This window comes from Mesocricetus auratus, unplaced genomic scaffold, assembly GCF_017639785.1.
Source record: "Mesocricetus auratus isolate SY011 unplaced genomic scaffold, BCM_Maur_2.0 Super-Scaffold_100007, whole genome shotgun sequence".
NCBI classification, from domain to species: domain Eukaryota; kingdom Metazoa; phylum Chordata; class Mammalia; order Rodentia; family Cricetidae; genus Mesocricetus; species Mesocricetus auratus.
The window spans coordinates 41,977,728-41,996,714 of NW_024429191.1; the positions used below are offsets into that span (position 1 = coordinate 41,977,728).

General features: G+C 44.0%; 1 protein-coding gene across 1 annotated transcript; it reads left to right on the top strand.

Annotated features, from left to right (window-relative positions):
• The first annotated feature begins 168 nt into the window (after positions 1-168).
• Tvp23b (trans-golgi network vesicle protein 23 homolog B) lies at positions 169-18,484 on the top strand. The gene is made up of 7 exons (XM_005067857.4): positions 169-327; positions 2,542-2,624; positions 4,330-4,474; positions 6,445-6,534; positions 7,488-7,619; positions 15,505-15,633; positions 17,694-18,484. Exons 1-7 carry the CDS (start codon positions 316-318, stop codon positions 17,721-17,723), a joined length of 621 nt encoding a protein of 206 aa, XP_005067914.2. The 5' UTR covers positions 169-315; the 3' UTR covers positions 17,724-18,484.
• Positions 18,485-18,987: the final 503 nt, after the last annotated feature.

Genomic DNA, 18,987 nt, shown 5'->3' on the forward strand with positions numbered 1-18,987 from the left:
GCTCGCCCCGCCCACCTCTGCCTCGCCCACTTACTGGCGCATTCGCCATTTGGACCCGCTTTCTCCGCCCCTCCCACTCCATGGCCCTGCCCTCTGTGGCAGGGACCCGCCTACTGCTCTTCCGGTCCAGGGAGTTGCTCCCTCCCAGGAGCCTCATTGAAAAGGAAGTGTTGCCGGCAAGTGGCTTCCGGTTGGCCCTGGACGTTGGCTTCCCGGTCTGTGGTGACCAACCCGCGTCAGTTTCACACCAGACCCGGTAGCAGCTGCGCTGACGTGGATCCCGGAAGTTGGGGGTGGGCTTGGCGCAGGGCCGTCATGTTGTCGCAGGTGAGGGAGGGCGGCCGGGTGTCGGGAGTTGGCGCCATCGCTTGAGTTGGGGCCGGGGGAACTTGCCCAGCCCCCGAGGCTGTTGTGTCCGTGTGCTTGTCCACTGCCTGAGCTGGAGGAAGGGCAGGCTGGGTGGCAGACGTGGAGGGTCCGGGCCAGTTGTCGCTAGAGGGTTCTGTGCGCTCCGAGGGTCGGGTGGACTGGGGACCCAGGAGGAGTGGAGCTGAGGATGCTGTGTAGAGGCGGGTCGTCAGCGGGCGTGGAGCTCTGGCTGCGGGAAGCTCTGGGGGTGATGTCAGGGTAACCCGGTTCTCCGCAGCCCACCCGGATGAGGGGAGCGGCCTGCAGGCGTCGTCAGCTCTCCTGCCCAAACTCTCCAGTGCGGGACGGTCCTTGGTTTCCAGTAGATGTTACCATGCTGTTACATTGATAGTCACGATGGTTATCACATTTGTGCTGCCGAGGGATCGCTGTAGCCAGTTGGCTTTCGGCTAGAGATGAGTAAACGTAATATAGTATTTCCTTCCTTTAAAAATTTACTATGAACTCCCATTTAGATTGTATATGTTTCTTTTTATTTTACAAGTAATTTCCTGCGGGATTACCAGGAATTACAACTGCTCCAGGTCCAGAATAGGAGTGAATAACACAGACAGGTTTCTTGCTCTGAATTGTGAGGTTAGGGATCCACAAAGGGCCTGGGGAGGGGAGAGGTTAGGTTGGGGAACAGCATATTTTCGGAACATAATAGCAAAGACATGGTAGTCACTTGAGTGTCTGAGGATGAGCCAACTAGAATATGTGATCAGAGAAGTCTGCTGTGGGGAAATGTGGCGTGGAGAAAACCCGTTGGTGGTTTTAACTCAGCTCTCTGGAGGTGCACCCAGAACGAAGGGTGCTGGGGAAGACCACCATGCCTTCTGCTCCTAACTGTTCCTACTCTGAAGCCGGTGACTGTGAACCTTGGATAAACTCTTCCACCTGCTAGGCATTTGGCATTTTTATAGTTTCTGCTTCCCCTTCCCCACGCAGCATTTGCATTAAAACTTTTCTGCAACTTTAAATAATTATCCCCTTGTCTTTTTTTTTTTTTTTTTTGGTCTGATAGCCTTGCTGCTTGTTTCACTGAGATGCAGCCCACCAAAGGAATTTTCATACGATTCCCCTTCCTGTCTGCAATCTTTGCTCCTGACCACCCGCTTTTGTGGATTCTGTAGGACTCTTGGGTTGCGGCTCATGCACTGGCTTCCCCCTTGCTTTCTGGGAAGTAAGTGTTCAGCGGTTGTTGCACTGTTGATGGCCTTCCCCCTCCCACCTTTTTTTCTTTTGAAAAGCTTGTTAGCACAAAAACATGCTTTAGTTTCTCTTTTTTTTTCACCTGCTCCAACTGATGATAATCATCTTGATTCAGCCTTCTGAGTGCTAGGATTACAGGCACAAGGGGCCGCACCTGTAATGTCTATGAAAAGGGTCGACTCCCCACGCGACATCTGTGATGTGGCCCCATTCATTGTTCTTGAAACACTTGTGTGTACTTGGATTTTAAGTCAGTCTCATCAGTTCTCGTTAGTTCTCCCCCCTTCCCAGCTGTTCTGTATCTAGGCGTTCACAGAAGAATCTTAGAAGCCCAGTGGTCATTTGTTTTTCCTCTTATGAGCAGCACTCTTCAGTTGTTGGGATCTTTCTGGGAGCACTTCCTTCATCTTCCGGGATCATCACTCTGGTGGGAAGGATTTTATATATTGTTTAGAAAGACGGAGTTGAAAGGAAGAATAGGAAGACAGAGCTGGAACAAGTCCTAGAGGCAAGGCAGGTTTGTTTAATCTCAGATAAGAGGAAGCTTTGTGAGGAGTCAGGGAAACCGGATGCAGTCACGTGGCTTTCTGAGTCTATCCCCAGTAGCTTCCGTTTTCTCTGTGGTTTGGGAGAGAGCAGCTTAGGATAGATGTCAGCTTTTAGGAGCATCATCTGCTCCTCCATGTTCCTTCAGGGCTCAGGCTGACGTTAGCTGGTTATTAGATTGTCATGGGGGAGTTTTTGTTTGTTTTCAGATTGGGGTGGAGGATCTGCAGGTGCCTCATTTCCTAAGCTGTGAGTTCCTGGTAGCCGTAACTCATGATTTCACCTTCAATTTTGAGGATTGTGTAGATGTGTATATAGTAGGCATACACACACTGAATTTCATCTTTATCATAGATCTTTAATTTCCTATAGGACAGCAATGATGACACTGAAGATGTCTCGCTGTTTGATGCAGAAGAGGAGACAACCAATAGACCAAGAAAATCCAAAATCAGGTACAAGGTTGAATTAGATTTGTGTTTCTGTCTGACCTATTGTGTCCACTGTTGGTGTCAGCCGATGGGATTGTGTTGATTTCTTTCCTTTTTTTTTTTTTTTTTTTTGACGTAGTCTCACCATGTAGTCTTGGCTGTGCTCAGAGATCCGCCTGACTCTGCCTCCCTAGTGCTGTGATTAAGGTGTGAGCCACTACACTCAGCTCAGTGTCCCACTTTTTGATGTGAGAAAACATCTGACAAAAACAAAGAAAAAAGATGATGTTAAGTGTATTGGGATGTTAAGTGTATTGGGAGGTTTTAGTGCATGGGCACTGTTTTGTTTGGGTGCTTCTGGGCCCATGGTGATGCAGGACATTTTGACAGAAGGATGTAGTGGAGAAACACTGTTCACCTCATGGTAGACGAGAAACAGAGAGAACCATTCCTACCCTAAGTACCCACTCCATCTGGATAGGCCCACCTCCTAAGGTTTCCAGTACCTCCCACACCAGTACTGCCGTCTCGAGACCTGGTTTTCAAAAGGAGCCCATGCGAATATCCAGGGCAGAGTAGGTTAGTTGTGCAAGTGAATTATATAGTATGAGACAGAGGTAACTTGAGATTTTCTTAGGAGTAGTTGGCATGTAGAATTTTGTTCAACACTGAGCTTTAAATTTAACAAATTTGAAAAATCAGTTATTTGAGCACTGATATTTTGAAGTCTGTGCTGACTGCTATTTTCTGAGGATGTACCATTTCTTTATATAATTTCTATAGGAAGTGTGGTTTAGCTTAGTGGTAAAACTTAAAACCCTAGGTTAAGTTCTTAGTAATAAAAAAAGACAAAAATCACAAAAACCAAGGAAACTATAATTTCTGTAGATACATTTTTATTTCTTTTGTAAGTTTCAGAATTTTATCTTATATAAGTAATAAAATCCAGTGTACTTCTAAATGTATTCTCTCTAAAGAAATTCCCTTAAAGTAAAATTCTACTTGAACCTTGAAAACACTGTGCTAAGTGAAAAGGTGCTGGCTACAGGAGAGAAAATGTTGTGTGATTTTACTTAGACAAGGTGTCTGTCCATAATGGGTAAATCTATAGAGGCCGAAAGATGATTGACAGCTTAGGACTGAAAGGGTTAGGAACAAAAGAGGGATGATTGCCAGTGGGTGTAGACTTGCTTTTTGATATAATAAAATGTTGTGAAATTGATTTTGGTGGTGGTCACACAGCTGACTATATTAAAATGTTAATTTGTAGAAAAATTGTGTGGCATTTGACTCATGCCAACAAAACTGTTTTATAAAAAGTATACATATATACATGTATGATGATGCATGTGTGTAATCTCAGAGGTAAGTACTGGAAGATTATGAATTTGAAGGTGGCCTGAGCTACCTAGTGACACCTTATCTTTAAAAAAGGAGGAGAAAAAAAAAAGGGAGGAGGAGGAGGAGGAGGAGGAGGAGGAGGAGGAGGAAAGGAAGAGACAGTTCCCTATGGTGACTTGGATGTAATGCTGGAAGTGGTTAGATAATCTGAGCTGGTATGATTCTGATTAGGTGCTTTGAAAGTTTATCCTCATTGAGGTGTCAGAGTCAGCTATGTAATATAGTTAAGTGATGGAGACTTAAGAAGTAAGCTTTGTCCTTCCCGGGGCACTGCTTATTTCATGGCTACGGGTCTGTTGGGGTGAGACGTTTATGTCTTGATTTCCAGACACCCAGTGGCATCCTTCTTCCATCTGTTCTTTCGCGTCAGTGCGGTTGTGGTCTACCTCCTCTGCGAGCTGCTCAGCAGCAGCTTTATTGCCTGTATGGTGACGATTATCTTGTTGCTGTCATGTGACTTTTGGGCAGTGAAGGTAGGTTCTATTGTTTTTATTTTAAAGTTTATGCTTAATATGAGTTGAAGTAAAGAATAAATTGAAAGAAACAGGACAGCATTTTGGATTGGTGTTAATTTATGTTACTTTAGGCCTTCCCTTTATTAAAGTGCTGGTGTATTTGATCACATGGACACTGCTCAGTGGTGGTGCCATGTGCCAAGCCACAAAATATCACTAGTAGCCATAGAATCTCCATATTTTATCCAGTGTTGTTTATGAATTTTTGGGTATAATTTCTATGTAAAGTTCCAACATAGTTTGTTTACAAATGTTTAGGAAGTGTCCTTTTTTTTTTTTTTCAAAACCCATATGGTACTTGGGATCAGTCCTTCTCAACCAGGGGCAAGGACAAGTTTGCCTCCATAGGAGGATAGTTTTCTGTTTGTTTTTCCTGTGCAACTCTGGCTCTCCTGGAACTCACTCTGTAGACCAGTTTGGCCTCAACTCAGATTCACCTGCCTCTGCTGGAATTAAAGGCGTTTACCACCACCATCCAAAATTTTTTGTGTGTGTGTGTTGGGTTTTCAGTGTCTGAAGCATCTTCGATGTGTACAGGTGGGGTTGGAAGTAAGAGCACATTTGTTTTAGTAGTAAATATTATACTTTTAAGGAAATAAAATGTTGGTTAAAATCCCATTCTGAAGATAAGATTTATGAGATTGGGTTAAAAAACAAAGTTTGACTGAAAAGATTAAGCTGAAACAGTGACACTAGATAAAATAAAAGTAGCACAGATAACAGCAGGGGCCTTTTACCTTTCTTTCCTTCTCTATGTCCTAATTTCTTGCTTACTCCATGTCTGTCTGTGTGTCTGGCAGCTGCCTGGCTGGCTGGCCACGGGAGTTTCCCTCTCTTTCTCCCTCATCCTCTCTCTCCTACTTATGCTCTGTGTCTTCCAGCCCCACCTATCTCTACTGCCTAGCTTTTGGCTGGTCAGCTTTTTTATTAGACCAATCAGGTGCCTTAGGCTGGCAAAGAAACAAATCTTTATATTGTTAAACAAATACAGCACAAACAAGTGTAGCACATCTTCACATAGTTAAAGTAATATTACACAACAAAGGAACTTGGCAGTATAAGACTAGAAGAAATAGGGGCCCAAGATGGGTATGTATTGCATAGCCGTAGTCTTAGCACTTGGGAGGCAGGAGCAGAATGATCACAAATTCAAGCCACCTTGGTCTACACAGTGAGTTCTAGGTTAGTGAGAGGGCTATGATATGAGACCCCGTACTGGCTAGTTTTGTGTCAACTTGATACAAGATAGGGTTATCAGAGAGGAGGGAGCCCCAGTTGGGAAAATACTTCCAAAATAATTGGGCTGTAGGCAAGCCTATGGCATTTTCTTAGTAATTTTTCAGGGAGGGCCCAGCCCATTTTGGATGATGCCTTTCCTGGTCTAGTGGTCCTGGATTCTATAAGAAATCAGGCTGAGCAAGCCATGAGGCGCAAGCCAGTAAGCAGCACTCCTCCATGGCCTCTGCTTCAGTTCCTGCCTCCAGGTTCCTGCCCTAACTTCTTTTTATGATAAACTATGATGTGGAAATATAAATTGAATAAATCTTTTCCCTCCTAAGTTATTTTGGTCATAATGTTTTATCACAGCAATAGTAACTCTAAGACAAATTCCATCTTAAAAATTAAAAATAGAAGGAAGGGAAGATATAGAAAGGAATTAGAGGTTGAGTGGAAGGACAGTGCTCCATCTTAAGTAGAAGAAAGGATAGTGCTTCTGGGCAGGCCTGTTGCTTATCCTGTGAGCTCCATGCATCCTGGCCTTGGCTTGGCCACTTTGTTTAGTCTTTAGCCAGGACTGGTGCTTAGGGGTCAATTGGCTATTCTGGAGGAGAGATGAAGAATTTTGTGAAATAGTACACTATAGTAGATGGGATTTATAATGCTTTAAATAATGTTTAAACATGTGTGTTCATATTACTCTTTCCCAGAATGTCACTGGTAGACTGTTGGTTGGCCTACGTTGGTGGAATCATATTGATGAGGATGGGAAGAGCCACTGGGTGTTTGAGTCCAGAAAGGTAAACTGATAAAGAGTGTGCAGGTTCCTTTGAGTACTGAAGGAAGAGTCTAAGATTGACAGCACTGTTAGTATTAAGTCAGACAGCCTCCAAAGCACAATGCTTTTGCTGCTTCTGTCTGGCAACAGGCATTCACAGGCCAGAAACCTAAGAGCAGGCCACACTAAACTGCCTGTCTGCCTGCTGATGAAAGTCTTCCCAGTGATCCTGGCTTTGTTGCCTTGCTGGGCATCACCTTGGATCCTTCTGTGTTCAGCAGATACTTCCTCCCATATCTTTGACTTTGCTCCCATTGTCATTTCCTATTTGTACCCATTTGGCTCTGGGTGCAAAGTCAGAATAATCGGTCTAGTCTTTAAACCAGTGCCCTCAGGAACCATGGGAGCCTGTTTGTTTTGGTTCACCCTGCTTCCTAATAGTGAACATTCCATTTCCTTGAGGAAAGTTTTTGGGAGACAGAGGATAGAAATCTTGGCAACAGTTAAATTGCTTGCCCTGTGCTTGGAAGAGCCTTTCCAAGTAGTGCTTCACAGAAAGCGACACTGTGCTCAGTGAGCTTGTGTTCCTGGCATCCAATCTGCCATGCAAACAACTCAGAACCTTCGTCAAGTCCTGGGTTTTGCTGAGATATGAAATCTCCTAGATGACTCTTTGATTTCTGTAACTCTTACCTAGAAAGGCTTCATGCAGCGCTTTCTTATGAGTAAACGGTGCTAGTGCAAGGCCATATCTTCCTGTTCTGCTGCAAACATCCAACGAAGTGCACAAGTTCATTTATCAAGGTTGTTGTGGTCGTAGAGCCACTAGTTTTGTGCTTTTGGTTTCAGCTTGGACATGGATTGTCTCTATTAGTCTTTGAATTTGAGCACAGTGTATTTTCTGTTTAAAAAGAGACTTACTGGAGAACCTGATATTAGTGGTTGTATTGACTTCTGTATTATTTGTTTTTGTAGTCAACTCCTCAAGACAACAAGACTATTTCTGAGGCTGAGTCAAGAATCTTTTGGTTAGGACTCATCGCCTGTCCAATCCTGTGGGTGATCTTTGCCTTTAGTGCGCTCTTCTCCTTCAGAGTGAAGTGGCTGGTGAGTATCAGAGTTTGAGTGTGACCGCAGGTGGTCATCATCTGACCTATGCATCAGGTCCATCCTGACTGGACGGCCTCATTTTGTGTTTCTGGGTTCTAGTCCCCAACTCTGTTTTTCCTTGGGTATCTGGCCACAGCCACTTGGAGTTTTTGTGGTGTCAGTGGTTGTTGTGGTCTTTTATGGGAACAGTGGTTGGTAACCTCTTGTGCTTGCTTAATGCTGAGCTAGTACATCACCCCAGACCTCAAGAGTTTAGAATAACTGTCAACCGTGTTTTGGCCTCACGACCATTGGCTCATGGCAACCCTTGGGGTGGTCCAGCTCACAGGCTCAGTCATCGGTTGAACTCATGGTCACTGTTGCTGCCACTCACCATGATCAAGGCAATGGAGCCTGGGATCTCTTCTGGGGATTAGGAGGATGTGGAAGAGCATATGAAACAGAAATATAGTTGCTGTCCTGTTGGAAAGATACAGTCTGTCACCTGAGCCAAACTGTGAGTCTTGTCTGTGTAACAGTTGAGTTTACTGATTTGACATACACTGGCTTCTTCATGTATTTTGTCCTTCACTAGATCCCTGTTATATCTCCTGACCCTGGTTTGCTGTGAAAACTTGGTTTTGTGTGTGTACACTAATATCTTCCTGTTAGGATGTGGGCGTGCTGCTTGTTTTTACTTTAGTAATCATTTTTATATCATCTTTATGTATTTGTATCATGACCTCCTTTCACAGAATAGGAGATGCATTCAGAGTTTATGGATTTGCTGTTGTGGTAGAGGAGACATCATTTATGGATCTCTCTGATGAATCTTGATCTGTAGTTTTAATTTAGGTATAGTGCTTTTCTTTGTCCCTCTGGATGCTACACTTAGATGTCTTTATTGACTTAAAAGACTTGATGTGGATGAAAAGGAACATTCCTGTGCCCCTGTATTTCCTCCATTTTTATTTGTTCTTGTGTTATTATGTTTGATAGGATTGATAATAATTATCCTTGATTCTTTGTTCTTGATATGCTTGTGGGTATGCATGTGTGTGTGAGAAGGTAGCACATGGCTGTGTGCGCGTGTGCATGTGTTTGTGAGAAGGTAGCACATGGCTGTGTGCACGTGTGCATGTGTGTGTGAGAAGGTAGCACATGGCTGTGTGCACGTGTGCATGTGTGTGTGAGAAGGTAGCACATGGCTGTGTGCGCGTGTGCATGTGTTTGTGAGAAGGTAGCACATGGCTGTGTGTACGTGTGCATGTGTGTGTGAGAAGGTAGAACATGACTGTGTGCTTATGTGCATGTGTTTGTATGAAGATAGCACAGGACTGTTGCACATGTGCATGTGTTTGTATGAAGGTAGCACAGGACTGTTGCACGTGTGCCTGTGTGTGTGAGAAGGTAGCACAGGACTGTTGCATGTGTGCATGTGTGTGTGAGAAGGTAGCACATGGCTGTGTGCACGTGTGCATGTGTGTGTGAGAAGGTAGAACATGGCTGTGTGCACGTGTGCATGTGTGTGTGAGAAGGTAGCACAGGACTGTGTGCATGTGTGCATGTGTTTGTATGAAGATAGCACAGGACTGTTGCACATGTGCATGTGTTTGTATGAAGGTAGCACAGGACTGTTGCACATGTGCCTGTGTGTGTGAGAAGGTAGCACAGGACTGTTGCACGTGTGCATGTGTGTGTGAGAAGGTAGAACATGGCTGTGTGCACGTGTGCATGTGTGTGTGAGAAGGTAGCACATGGCTGTGTGCACGTGTGCATGTGTGTGTGAGAAGGTAGAACATGACTGTGTGCTTATGTGCATGTGTTTGCATGAAGATAGCACAGGACTGTTGCACATGTGCATGTGTTTGTATGAAGGTAGCACAGGACTGTTGCACGTGTGCCTGTGTGTGTGAGAAGGTAGCACAGGACTGTTGCACGTGTGCATGTGTGTGTGAGAAGGTAGCACATGGCTGTGTGCACGTGTGCATGTGTGTGTGAGAAGGTAGAACATGGCTGTGTGCACGTGTGCATGTGTGTGTGAGAAGGTAGCACAGGACTGTGTGCATGTGTGCATGTGTTTGTATGAAGGTAGCACAGGACTGTGTGCTTATGTGCATGTGTGTGTGAGAAGGTAGCACATGGCTGTGTGCACGTGTGCATGTGTGTGTGAGAAGGTAGCACATGGCTGTGTGCACGTGTGCATGTGTGTGTGAGAAGGTAGCACAGGACTGTGTGCATGTGTGTGTGAGAAGGTAGCACATGGCTGTGTGCACGTGTGCATGTGTGTGTGAGAAGGTAGCACATGGCTGTGTGCACGTGTGCATGTGTGTGTGAGAAGGTAGCACAGGACTGTGTGCATGTGTGCATGTGTTTGTATGAAGGTAGCACAGGACTGTGTGCTTATGTGCATGTGTTTGTATGAAGGTAGCACAGGACTGTTGCACGTGTGCATGTGTGTGTGAGAAGGTAGCACAGGACTGTTGCTCGTGTGCATGTGTGTGTGAGAAGATAGCACTTGGCTGTGTGCACGTGTGCATGTGTGTGTGAGAAGGTAGCACATGGTTGTGTGCACGTGTGCATGTGTGTGTGAGAAGGTAGCACAGGACTGTGTGCATGTGTGTGTGAGAAGGTAGCACATGGCTGTGTGCACGTGTGCATGTGTGTGTGAGAAGGTAGCACATGGTTGTGTGCACGTGTGCGTGTGTGTGTGAGAGGGTAGCACAGGACTGTTGCACGTGTGCATGTGTGTGTGAGAAGGTAGCACAGGACTGTTGCTCGTGTGCATGTGTGTGTGAGAAGGTAGCACATGGCTGTGTGCACGTGTGCATGTGTGTGTGAGAAGGTAGCACATGGCTGTGTGCACGTGTGCATGTGTGTGTGAGAAGGTAGCACAGGACTGTGTGCATGTGTGCATGTGTTTGTATGAAGGTAGCACAGGACTGTGTGCATGTGTGCATGTGTTTGTATGAAGGTAGCACAGGACTGTTGCACGTGTGCATGTGTGTGTGAGAAGGTAGCACAGGACTGTTGCTCGTGTGCATGTGTGTGTGAGAAGATAGCACTTGGCTGTGTGCACGTGTGCATGTGTGTGTGAGAAGGTAGCACATGGTTGTGTGCACGTGTGCATGTGTGTGTGAGAAGGTAGCACAGGACTGTGTGCATGTGTGTGTGAGAAGGTAGCACATGGCTGTGTGCACGTGTGCATGTGTGTGTGAGAAGGTAGCACATGGTTGTGTGCACGTGTGCGTGTGTGTGTGAGAGGGTAGCACAGGACTGTTGCACGTGTGCATGTGTGTGTGAGAAGGTAGCACAGGACTGTTGCTCGTGTGCATGTGTGTGTGAGAAGATAGCACTTGGCTGTGTGCACGTGTGCATGTGTGTGTGAGAAGGTAGAACATGACTGTGTGCTTATGTGCATGTGTTTGTATGAAGGTAGCACAGGACTGTTGCATGTGTGCATGTGTTTGTATGAAGATAGCACATGGCTGTGTGCACATGAGCATGTGTGTGTGAGAAGGCAGCTCAGGACTGTGTGCATGTGTGCATGTGTTTGTATGAAGGTAGCACAGGACTGTGTGCATGTGTGCATGTGTTTGTATGAAGGTAGTACAGGACTGTTGCATGTGTGCATGTGTTTGTATGAAGATAGCACATGGCTGTGTGCACATGAGCATGTGTGTGTGAGAAGGTAGCAAAGGACTGCTGTACATGTGCATGTGTTTGTATGAAGGTAGCACAGGACTGTTGCAGGTGTGCATGTGTTTGTATGTAGGTAGCACATGGCTGTGTGCACATGTGCATGTGTTTGTATGAAGATAGCACAGGACTGTTGCATGTGTGCATGTGTGTGTGGAAGGTAGCACAGGACTGTTGCATGTGTGCATGTGTTTGTATGAAGATAGCACATGGCTGTGTGCATGTTTGTATGAAGATAGCACAGGACTGTTGCACATGTGCATGTGTTTGTGTGAATGCAGCACAGGACTGTGTGCATGTGTGCATGTGTGTGTGAGAAGGTAGCACAGGACTGTTGCACGTGTGCATGTGTGTGTGAGAAGGTAGCACAGGACTGTTGCACGTGTACGTGTGGAAGATAGAGCACAACCCCAAGTGGTGCTTTGGTTTTCACTCGGGGTTGCAGCTTGGCGCTCACTCACTGAGTAGGCCTGGCAGTCCAGTGAGCCCCAGGCTCTGCCAGGCTCTGCTCTCAGCACTGGATTGCAGGTGTGTGCCACTACACGGGGGTTTGAACTCAGCTCCCTGTGTGTGCTTGGCCAAACCTTCCCTGACTGCTTTTACATACATCGATTTACATGTCCTTTATTTATTGCAGATTCTTGTGTTACTTGATTGGCCACGTTCTACTGTCGGGTGAAATTTTAAAAGATAACTTGTAGGTTTATTCTCTTTTAACTTTTTATGCCAAATGTGTCTCTTCCTTCTCTTGAAGGATGACTTGATTATGTTACTCCAGTTTATTTGAAGCTAGTGAGTCTTCAAGATAAAAAAAAAAAACCTAACCTCCAAGTAAATATTGAGTCATTTTTTCTCTTTGATGAACCCTCTCTCCCTCCCCCTTCCTCCCTTCCTCCCTCCTTTTCCTCCAGTGTTAAAGCATTACAAGCAGGACAGTCTATATTTATTGTGTGTCAGCCTCTCTGGTACCCTGTGTCCATTCACTGTGCAAGATTATGTTTTACTTTAACAGGAAAATTGGCTTTTGTTTAACCTTAAAATTTAAATTTATTTTCTGTTTTGCCATTGTCTAATTCTGAGATACTACTTGTCTCTGTCTTGGCTCATTTATGTGTGTTTTCATCACTATCTTCTACTTGCTATACTCTTTTATTTGTTTTTTCTGTTTATTTGGTCAGCAGATGTTTTAAGAGTTCTCAGTCTGTCAGCTGCTTGGGGAGCTGGACATAATAACAATTAGCCAAGCAGGACAACTGTTCTGTAGAACTTGTGTTCTAGTGGAGTGATTGACAGGTGCTAAAAAGTAGAGTTGGGGATATTACATGATGATGCCTGGAGTGATGGAAAGTGCAGGAGACGGGCAGCAGATTAGGGGCTGCAGAGGCGTGCTGTGCCTCCTGACTGTCAGCCTCCTCTCTTGTTCTTAGCTTACATCATAGACCTTGACTCTCAGCTTCAGGTCTTCTAGAGGGTAGCTTCTGCCCTTTCCAGCAAGGAGTCTGCCCTGTCGTTGGCTTTGATGTCTTCTGCTGTGGTTCTGTGGAGGGGCTTTCCTTTGTTCCTGTCTGTTTTTCTGCCACTCACACTGGCAGCTCTTGTGTAGGCTGTCTTGTCTGTGCTGCTGTCCTATAAGGAATTGTTCTTGATGTCTTTCCTGCGTTTACTGAGACTTACCGTCATGCCATGAGTCTGAGTTGGAGTGCTGTGATTGGTGGTCTGTCTGCACACACAGATGTGAAGAGGAGCATAGCCAGGCTCCCCTGCCCTTACTAGCTTATGTGGATCTTGCCTCCTCCCAGGGAGTGGCATTTCTGTCTTCTGGTTGGCTGTGAACACTTGTCTGAGCCTCTAATCCTACCATGGTCTCAGCTCTGGGAGAGTCAGTCCAGTCTTGAATTTCTGCATTTTTTCTTTCGGCTATGTGTGCCTTTGGCCTGGTGCTTCTCTGTGAGTTGTGGGGAGCAGCTTTTTGCAGAGTGGCACTAGACTCTCCGTTTCTCTGACCAGCAGCTCTTCTCTGTGCTTGTTGGCTTTTGGGAGACAAGACAGCTCAGGTGGTAAAGTGCCTGCTGCTCAAGCCTGACAACTTGATTCAGACCCCAAGCTTTCCGTAAAAGGCTGGTGTAGCAGTGCACACCTGTAATCTCAGTACTGGGGAGGCAGAGGTAGGCGGACCCCTAGGGCCTATTGCCCAGCCAGTCTAGCCAACTTAGCAAGTTCTGGATTCAGTGAGAGATTCTGTTTAGAATAAGGTGTAGGATGAGTGAGAAAATATCCAATGTTGACATAAGCCTTTATTTACATTGCATGTGTGCCCACACATGCACACAGATATATGAACATGTGCATATATGCACTAGCACACACACACACACACAGAATTATAATAATTTAAAAACCCCGTTTGCTGCTTCTTAAGGGGAGGGAGATCGTGATGTGTGACTTCACTGTTCATCCTCAACTTAGAAATACATTTTAGAATTTATTTTCTTTAATACAGTTGATGCTTCAGTGGGATCCATGCTCTATCTGCAAGTGGATTTGTCCCGTGGCATGCTGGGATGAACACTTACTACCTAGGAGCATCCCAGTATCCACTTGGGAAGTTGCTGAAGGCCACTGAAGTAGACATGAGGTTTTGTGTTTACTTAGGCATCTGGCAATTGTCTCTAATCTTCTGTGCATTTCCATGAAACATAAGATTAAAGCAGAAAGTATAAGCTCTGTATTTTTTCATTTTAATAAATATATTTCAGAACTTTGGTAAAATATTTGTAGTAATAAGGTCATTTTGCAATGTTTCCCAACTTGGTTGATTATTTTCAGGTTTATTTATATATATATATATATATATATATATATATATATATATATATATATACACTGTTTTTTTAATTTTAGTTACTGGCTTTTGTATATTGTATAGTGATAAAATTCATAAAGATATTTTAATTCAAATCTATCTTATACTTTAATAGATCCTCCCCTCATGCCCTCCTCTTGGATGCTTCCCTCCTTCCTTTTACTCCTTTTGTTAGATTTTGAACCAGTTCTTTAGTTAAACATTTAAATCTTTCTTAAAACCAGTTATTCAGTTTGTCATGGGTTAAGGAGAGTGTGAGTTGGAGGTCAGAATCCTGTGTAGCTGTTGCATCTTTTATTGTTTACTGCACATACTTGTTGACAGCAGGATTGTAGAGCAGGGGTTGGCCCACTGGATTTCAGGCCTGCCCAGTCTGTTCTTCATTGCTATTGAAGCACAGCTTGGTCAGTTTGTTTGCATGCTATGTTGCCTGTGAATGCTTTGGAACTAAGGTGGTAGAACTGAGAAATACCTTGATTTATGGTCCATGGGATCTAAACTATCATGTTATTTCCAGAAATTGTTTGCTAACTTTTGCAGTGTTTAATTGTAGGACATCCTCTTGTTAGGTAATTCTTTTGTTAATCATGTTTAATGAGTGGTTGTGAGTCTCCTCTCTCCTCTCAGTTCTAGGTGTCTGGGGTATCTCCAAGCCACTCAGCTTTGCACAGTGCTTTCTTCCTGCTGTGGAAGAGCGGCTTATTCCCCTTCTATAAACCAGCCGACATGTGCTCATCAGGGTGCTGCATAGGTTCCCTGATCTGCTCGACTTGAGAAAGACAGACTATGAGAATGGCTATGGGTAGTGTGGTGGTTTGGATGAGATGTTTCCTCTATAGTCTCAGGCATTTGAATGTTTGGTCTCCAGTGCTGTTTGGCAAGGTTTCAGAGTTGTGACCTTGCTGGAGGAAATATGTTCCTGAGCAGGCTTGGGCCTCACCCTACTCTCAAGTTTGCTCTATGCTTTGTGCTTGTGGCTTAAGATGTGAGTTCTCAGCTGCCGTGCCTGCCTGGGCCCCTGTCCTGCCATTATGAACTCTAACCCACTAGAACCATAAGTGAAAATAAACTCTATTGGTTGTCTTGGTCATGGTGTTTATCACAGCAACAGAAGAGCAACTAAAACAAATATGGATGAAAATGACGACCCCTGATGAATGATGGGGTGCCTTCTACAGAGTAGCATGAGTGAGGTCTTTTCTGCAGGCTAAGGAGTCTCACTGGTTCAACCCCTGACTTTCAGCATCTCCTTTTCTCACCATAGTCTACCTCGTCTTGTTTAGAGGCAGAGGGAAAAGTCAGTTTGGGGCTAGTAACTATGATTGTTTCCCCCTCTCCCAGGCTGTGGTGATCATGGGTGTGGTGCTGCAAGGTGCCAACCTGTATGGGTATATCCGGTGTAAAGTGGGCAGTAAGAAGAACTTAACCAGCATGGCGACCTCATATCTTGGAAAGCAGTTCCTAAGACAAGTAAGTGTGCTTTGGATATGGTCTGTAATTGATACAATAATGTTTGACTCCTATAGACTTGACTTTTTAACATTGGCTTGTTTTTAAATTCCTTAAAATTTTTTTTTTCGTGTGTGAGTGTTTTGCCTGAATGTCTGTACACCACATGTCTGCAGTACCCCAGAGAGGCCAGCAGAGGGCATTGATTGGATCCCTGAACCTGGTTTTAGAGGTGGTTGTGAGTCATGGGTGCTGGGGCGACTAGTGCATTTAACCACTGAGCCATCTCTGCAGTCCACCAAATGCTTTGTAACTCCTTTTAAGTTACAGGGCTATGTAAGCATGAGACAGCGGCATGCTCTTTGAAGGCTTGTAGAACATTTCAGAAACGTATCAGTAGTTCTTAAAATCATTTTAAGACCAAGAGAAATAAATTACTGTTGCCAATCACTCGTATCTCATAGATTATCTCAAGTTCAGTTGCTTTTCATTAATTATGGTCGCTTTAAATGCAAGTTCTTGAAGAGTGTATATTGCATGGTTTCAGGGTTTATAAGCACAAACAAGTTGAAAGGGTTTTATCAATTGTGTTGCTTTAAAGTACTTTGATCCCTTCCCTCAGAACACAGGGTTTATTTATTTGTTTTTGGAGTTATCCTTATTTTATTTTGTATGCATGTGAGCGTGCTGCCTGCATGTGTGTCTGTACCTGCAGAAGTTAGCTGAGGGCCCTGGATCCTGAGACTGGAGCTATAGATGGCTGCGAGCCACCAGTGGTTGCCAGGAATCGAACCTTGGCTCTCTGCATGAGCAGCTAGTGTTCTAAACCACTGAGTCATCTTTCCAGCCCCCTTAGAGTTCTCCAGCATGATGGCTGAAATTGAGGTTTTCAGTGGGATAATGAAGTTGTTATGGTTACAGGTTTGGTTAAATGTCTTGGGAAAGTCCACTAGGTCTCTGAAAGGACAGTGGATCTCAAGCCCCAGCACGTCACAATAGACAGATCAAGATGGTTGGCCTTCCCCTGTGAGGCTTCTTATTCAGCAGCTGTGGGCATGGTGTTATGGTTAGCACTTCTAACAAATTGGTGTCAGAATTATACTGAGTACCTGAATTGAGAGGCACAGTGACTTACTCAAGAGTGGAAAGCCGGAGGGCTGCCTCTGTTCTAGAGATTCATTCTTTACTTCATTTTACTTCACGGTTTCCTGTTCTAGAAGATAAGAAGTAGGGGAAACCAATAGTCTTTTAAAATTACACTTGCTTATTGGTGTGTTTGTACACACACGGGGTGGGGTGGCATGTGTGTGCAAGGGCATGCATGTGGAAGTCAGAGGATAACTTTGGTTCTCTCCTTCCCCCATGTGGGTCATGGAGATCAAACTCAGATCATCCAGTTTGGTAACTAAGCACCTTTACATGCTGGACCATCTCATAGCAACATGACTTTCACTGTTGGATTTTTACATGCTTCCATGCTACAGTCCATTTGTTGTGCATGCTTTAGTATTGTTATATTTCCTGCCTCCCTCCCTCCCTCCCTCCCTCCCTCCCTCCCTCCCTCCCTTCCTTCCTTCCTTCCTTCCTTCCTTAAGACAGTGTCTCACTATGTACCCTTGACTGGCCTGGAACTTGTGTGTAGACCAGGCAGGCCTTGAACTCATAGACTTCGTCTTGAGAGTTGGGATTAGAGGTATGTGTCACTACACCGTCTGTGATGGCTTTTAGTTTTCATATATTAGTCTTTCCCCTTATGGTTTTCAGTGTTTTAAGTTGGGAGGGACTTTGCTATTGAATATTGGGTCTGGTATGGTATTAATGTTATATCTCATAAAATCTGGTGACACCTTGCTTAATATGATGAACTGGGTGTCTGAGTGGATGATGGAATCCACAGGCTTTTCTTCTACATTGTTTTCACATTTTAAGCATGAAAATAATAATAAGGTTTTGAAAGTAATGTAATGTAGGAGCTGGCACTGCTCCAAATGCAGTATTTTCCTAGATCTGGTTCTGTGAGCTCCAAGGTTATGTGAAATGATATAATGCTGATATTAAGGAGTGGTGTTTCTCTGTTGCAGAATACTGCGGATGCTCAGACTTCTTCATGAGTGAAGATGGAGCCTATGTGCCATGGACTCTGGGGACAACAGAAAGGATTCCTGACGTTCAGAGCTCAACCTGTGCTGCAGAGTGGGGTGTTTTGTTAACTTTGTCATTTAAAAGTGTAATTTAAAAGGAGACCTTGTTTCATCTTAAACCAAATGGGGTTAGAAAGTATGGTGTTCCTGAAGACAGTCAGAGTTTGCTGGTGGTGTATGTGTGTATAGACAGTCCTGTGTCTGCAACATGTCTCAAGTTGGTATGTCCTCCACCTGATGGATCTTTTAGATCTAGAGAATGTAGGAAGAGGCTTCCAGTTTGTTTCGTCTCTGTACTTGCAGAATATTTCTCTGAGGTAGGTTTTGACTCAGAGTAAGGGTGAACATGCTTATGTATGACTTAGAAACAGTCATTAATTTTAATGTGCTCTTTATGGCAAACTTTCTTATCTTAGACGTATACAAACAAGTAAAATCTAAATTAAGATGGTTGTGTTAACTGATTTTTAAATTTTGTTTTTACTTGGTAATAAGTCATTTACTTAAGGTCCATTTGACATATGTGGATATTTGCAGTTATGTGTGGACACCCAGGGGTTGCTACTGCTTCTGTGTTTCTTTTGTGGCCATAAGTCACTCTGGAATTGTCTAAAATCTCTTAGTGGTCATTGGGTTAATGAAATATTACCTTTTAGTAAGAATATTATTCTTATGTAATAATGGGAGTAATTGTTTATATACTTGGCATAATAAATGCCTATGAAACATTGTATGATCTATTTTTTTCTTGTTATAATGGGGAATATTATAAATCATACATTTGTATTAGGGATATTTCCTAAGACAAAGCAATATACTATAGACTAAACCAAATGTAAACTATTGTAGGCAGCTGAATTCTTTTGTAGCTACTGTAAATTTTGTTGGAATCTTTAGATTATGTTGTGAATACATTTGTCCATTTTTGACATTTTAAATGTCTTTATTGATTAAGGGTCTTTATTAGAGTGTAGCTTGGCAGGTGTATAACTTTATATTTATATAAAACTACAGTTTACAAAGCATTAGGTGTGTGGTCCCATTTAATCATGGCATTTGTGACACCTTTGAAGAAAATGACCTTTGGCTGTGGTAAGGAGACCTTACTATAGGGCCATCTGTAGACTCTAAAGCCGGACAAAACTGTTTTGGGAAGAAACTTACTCCAAAGGCTGCTTCTTTCTTTGGATGAGTTCATTAAATGCTTGTTGGCCGTCTGGCTTCCCTCTGTCGG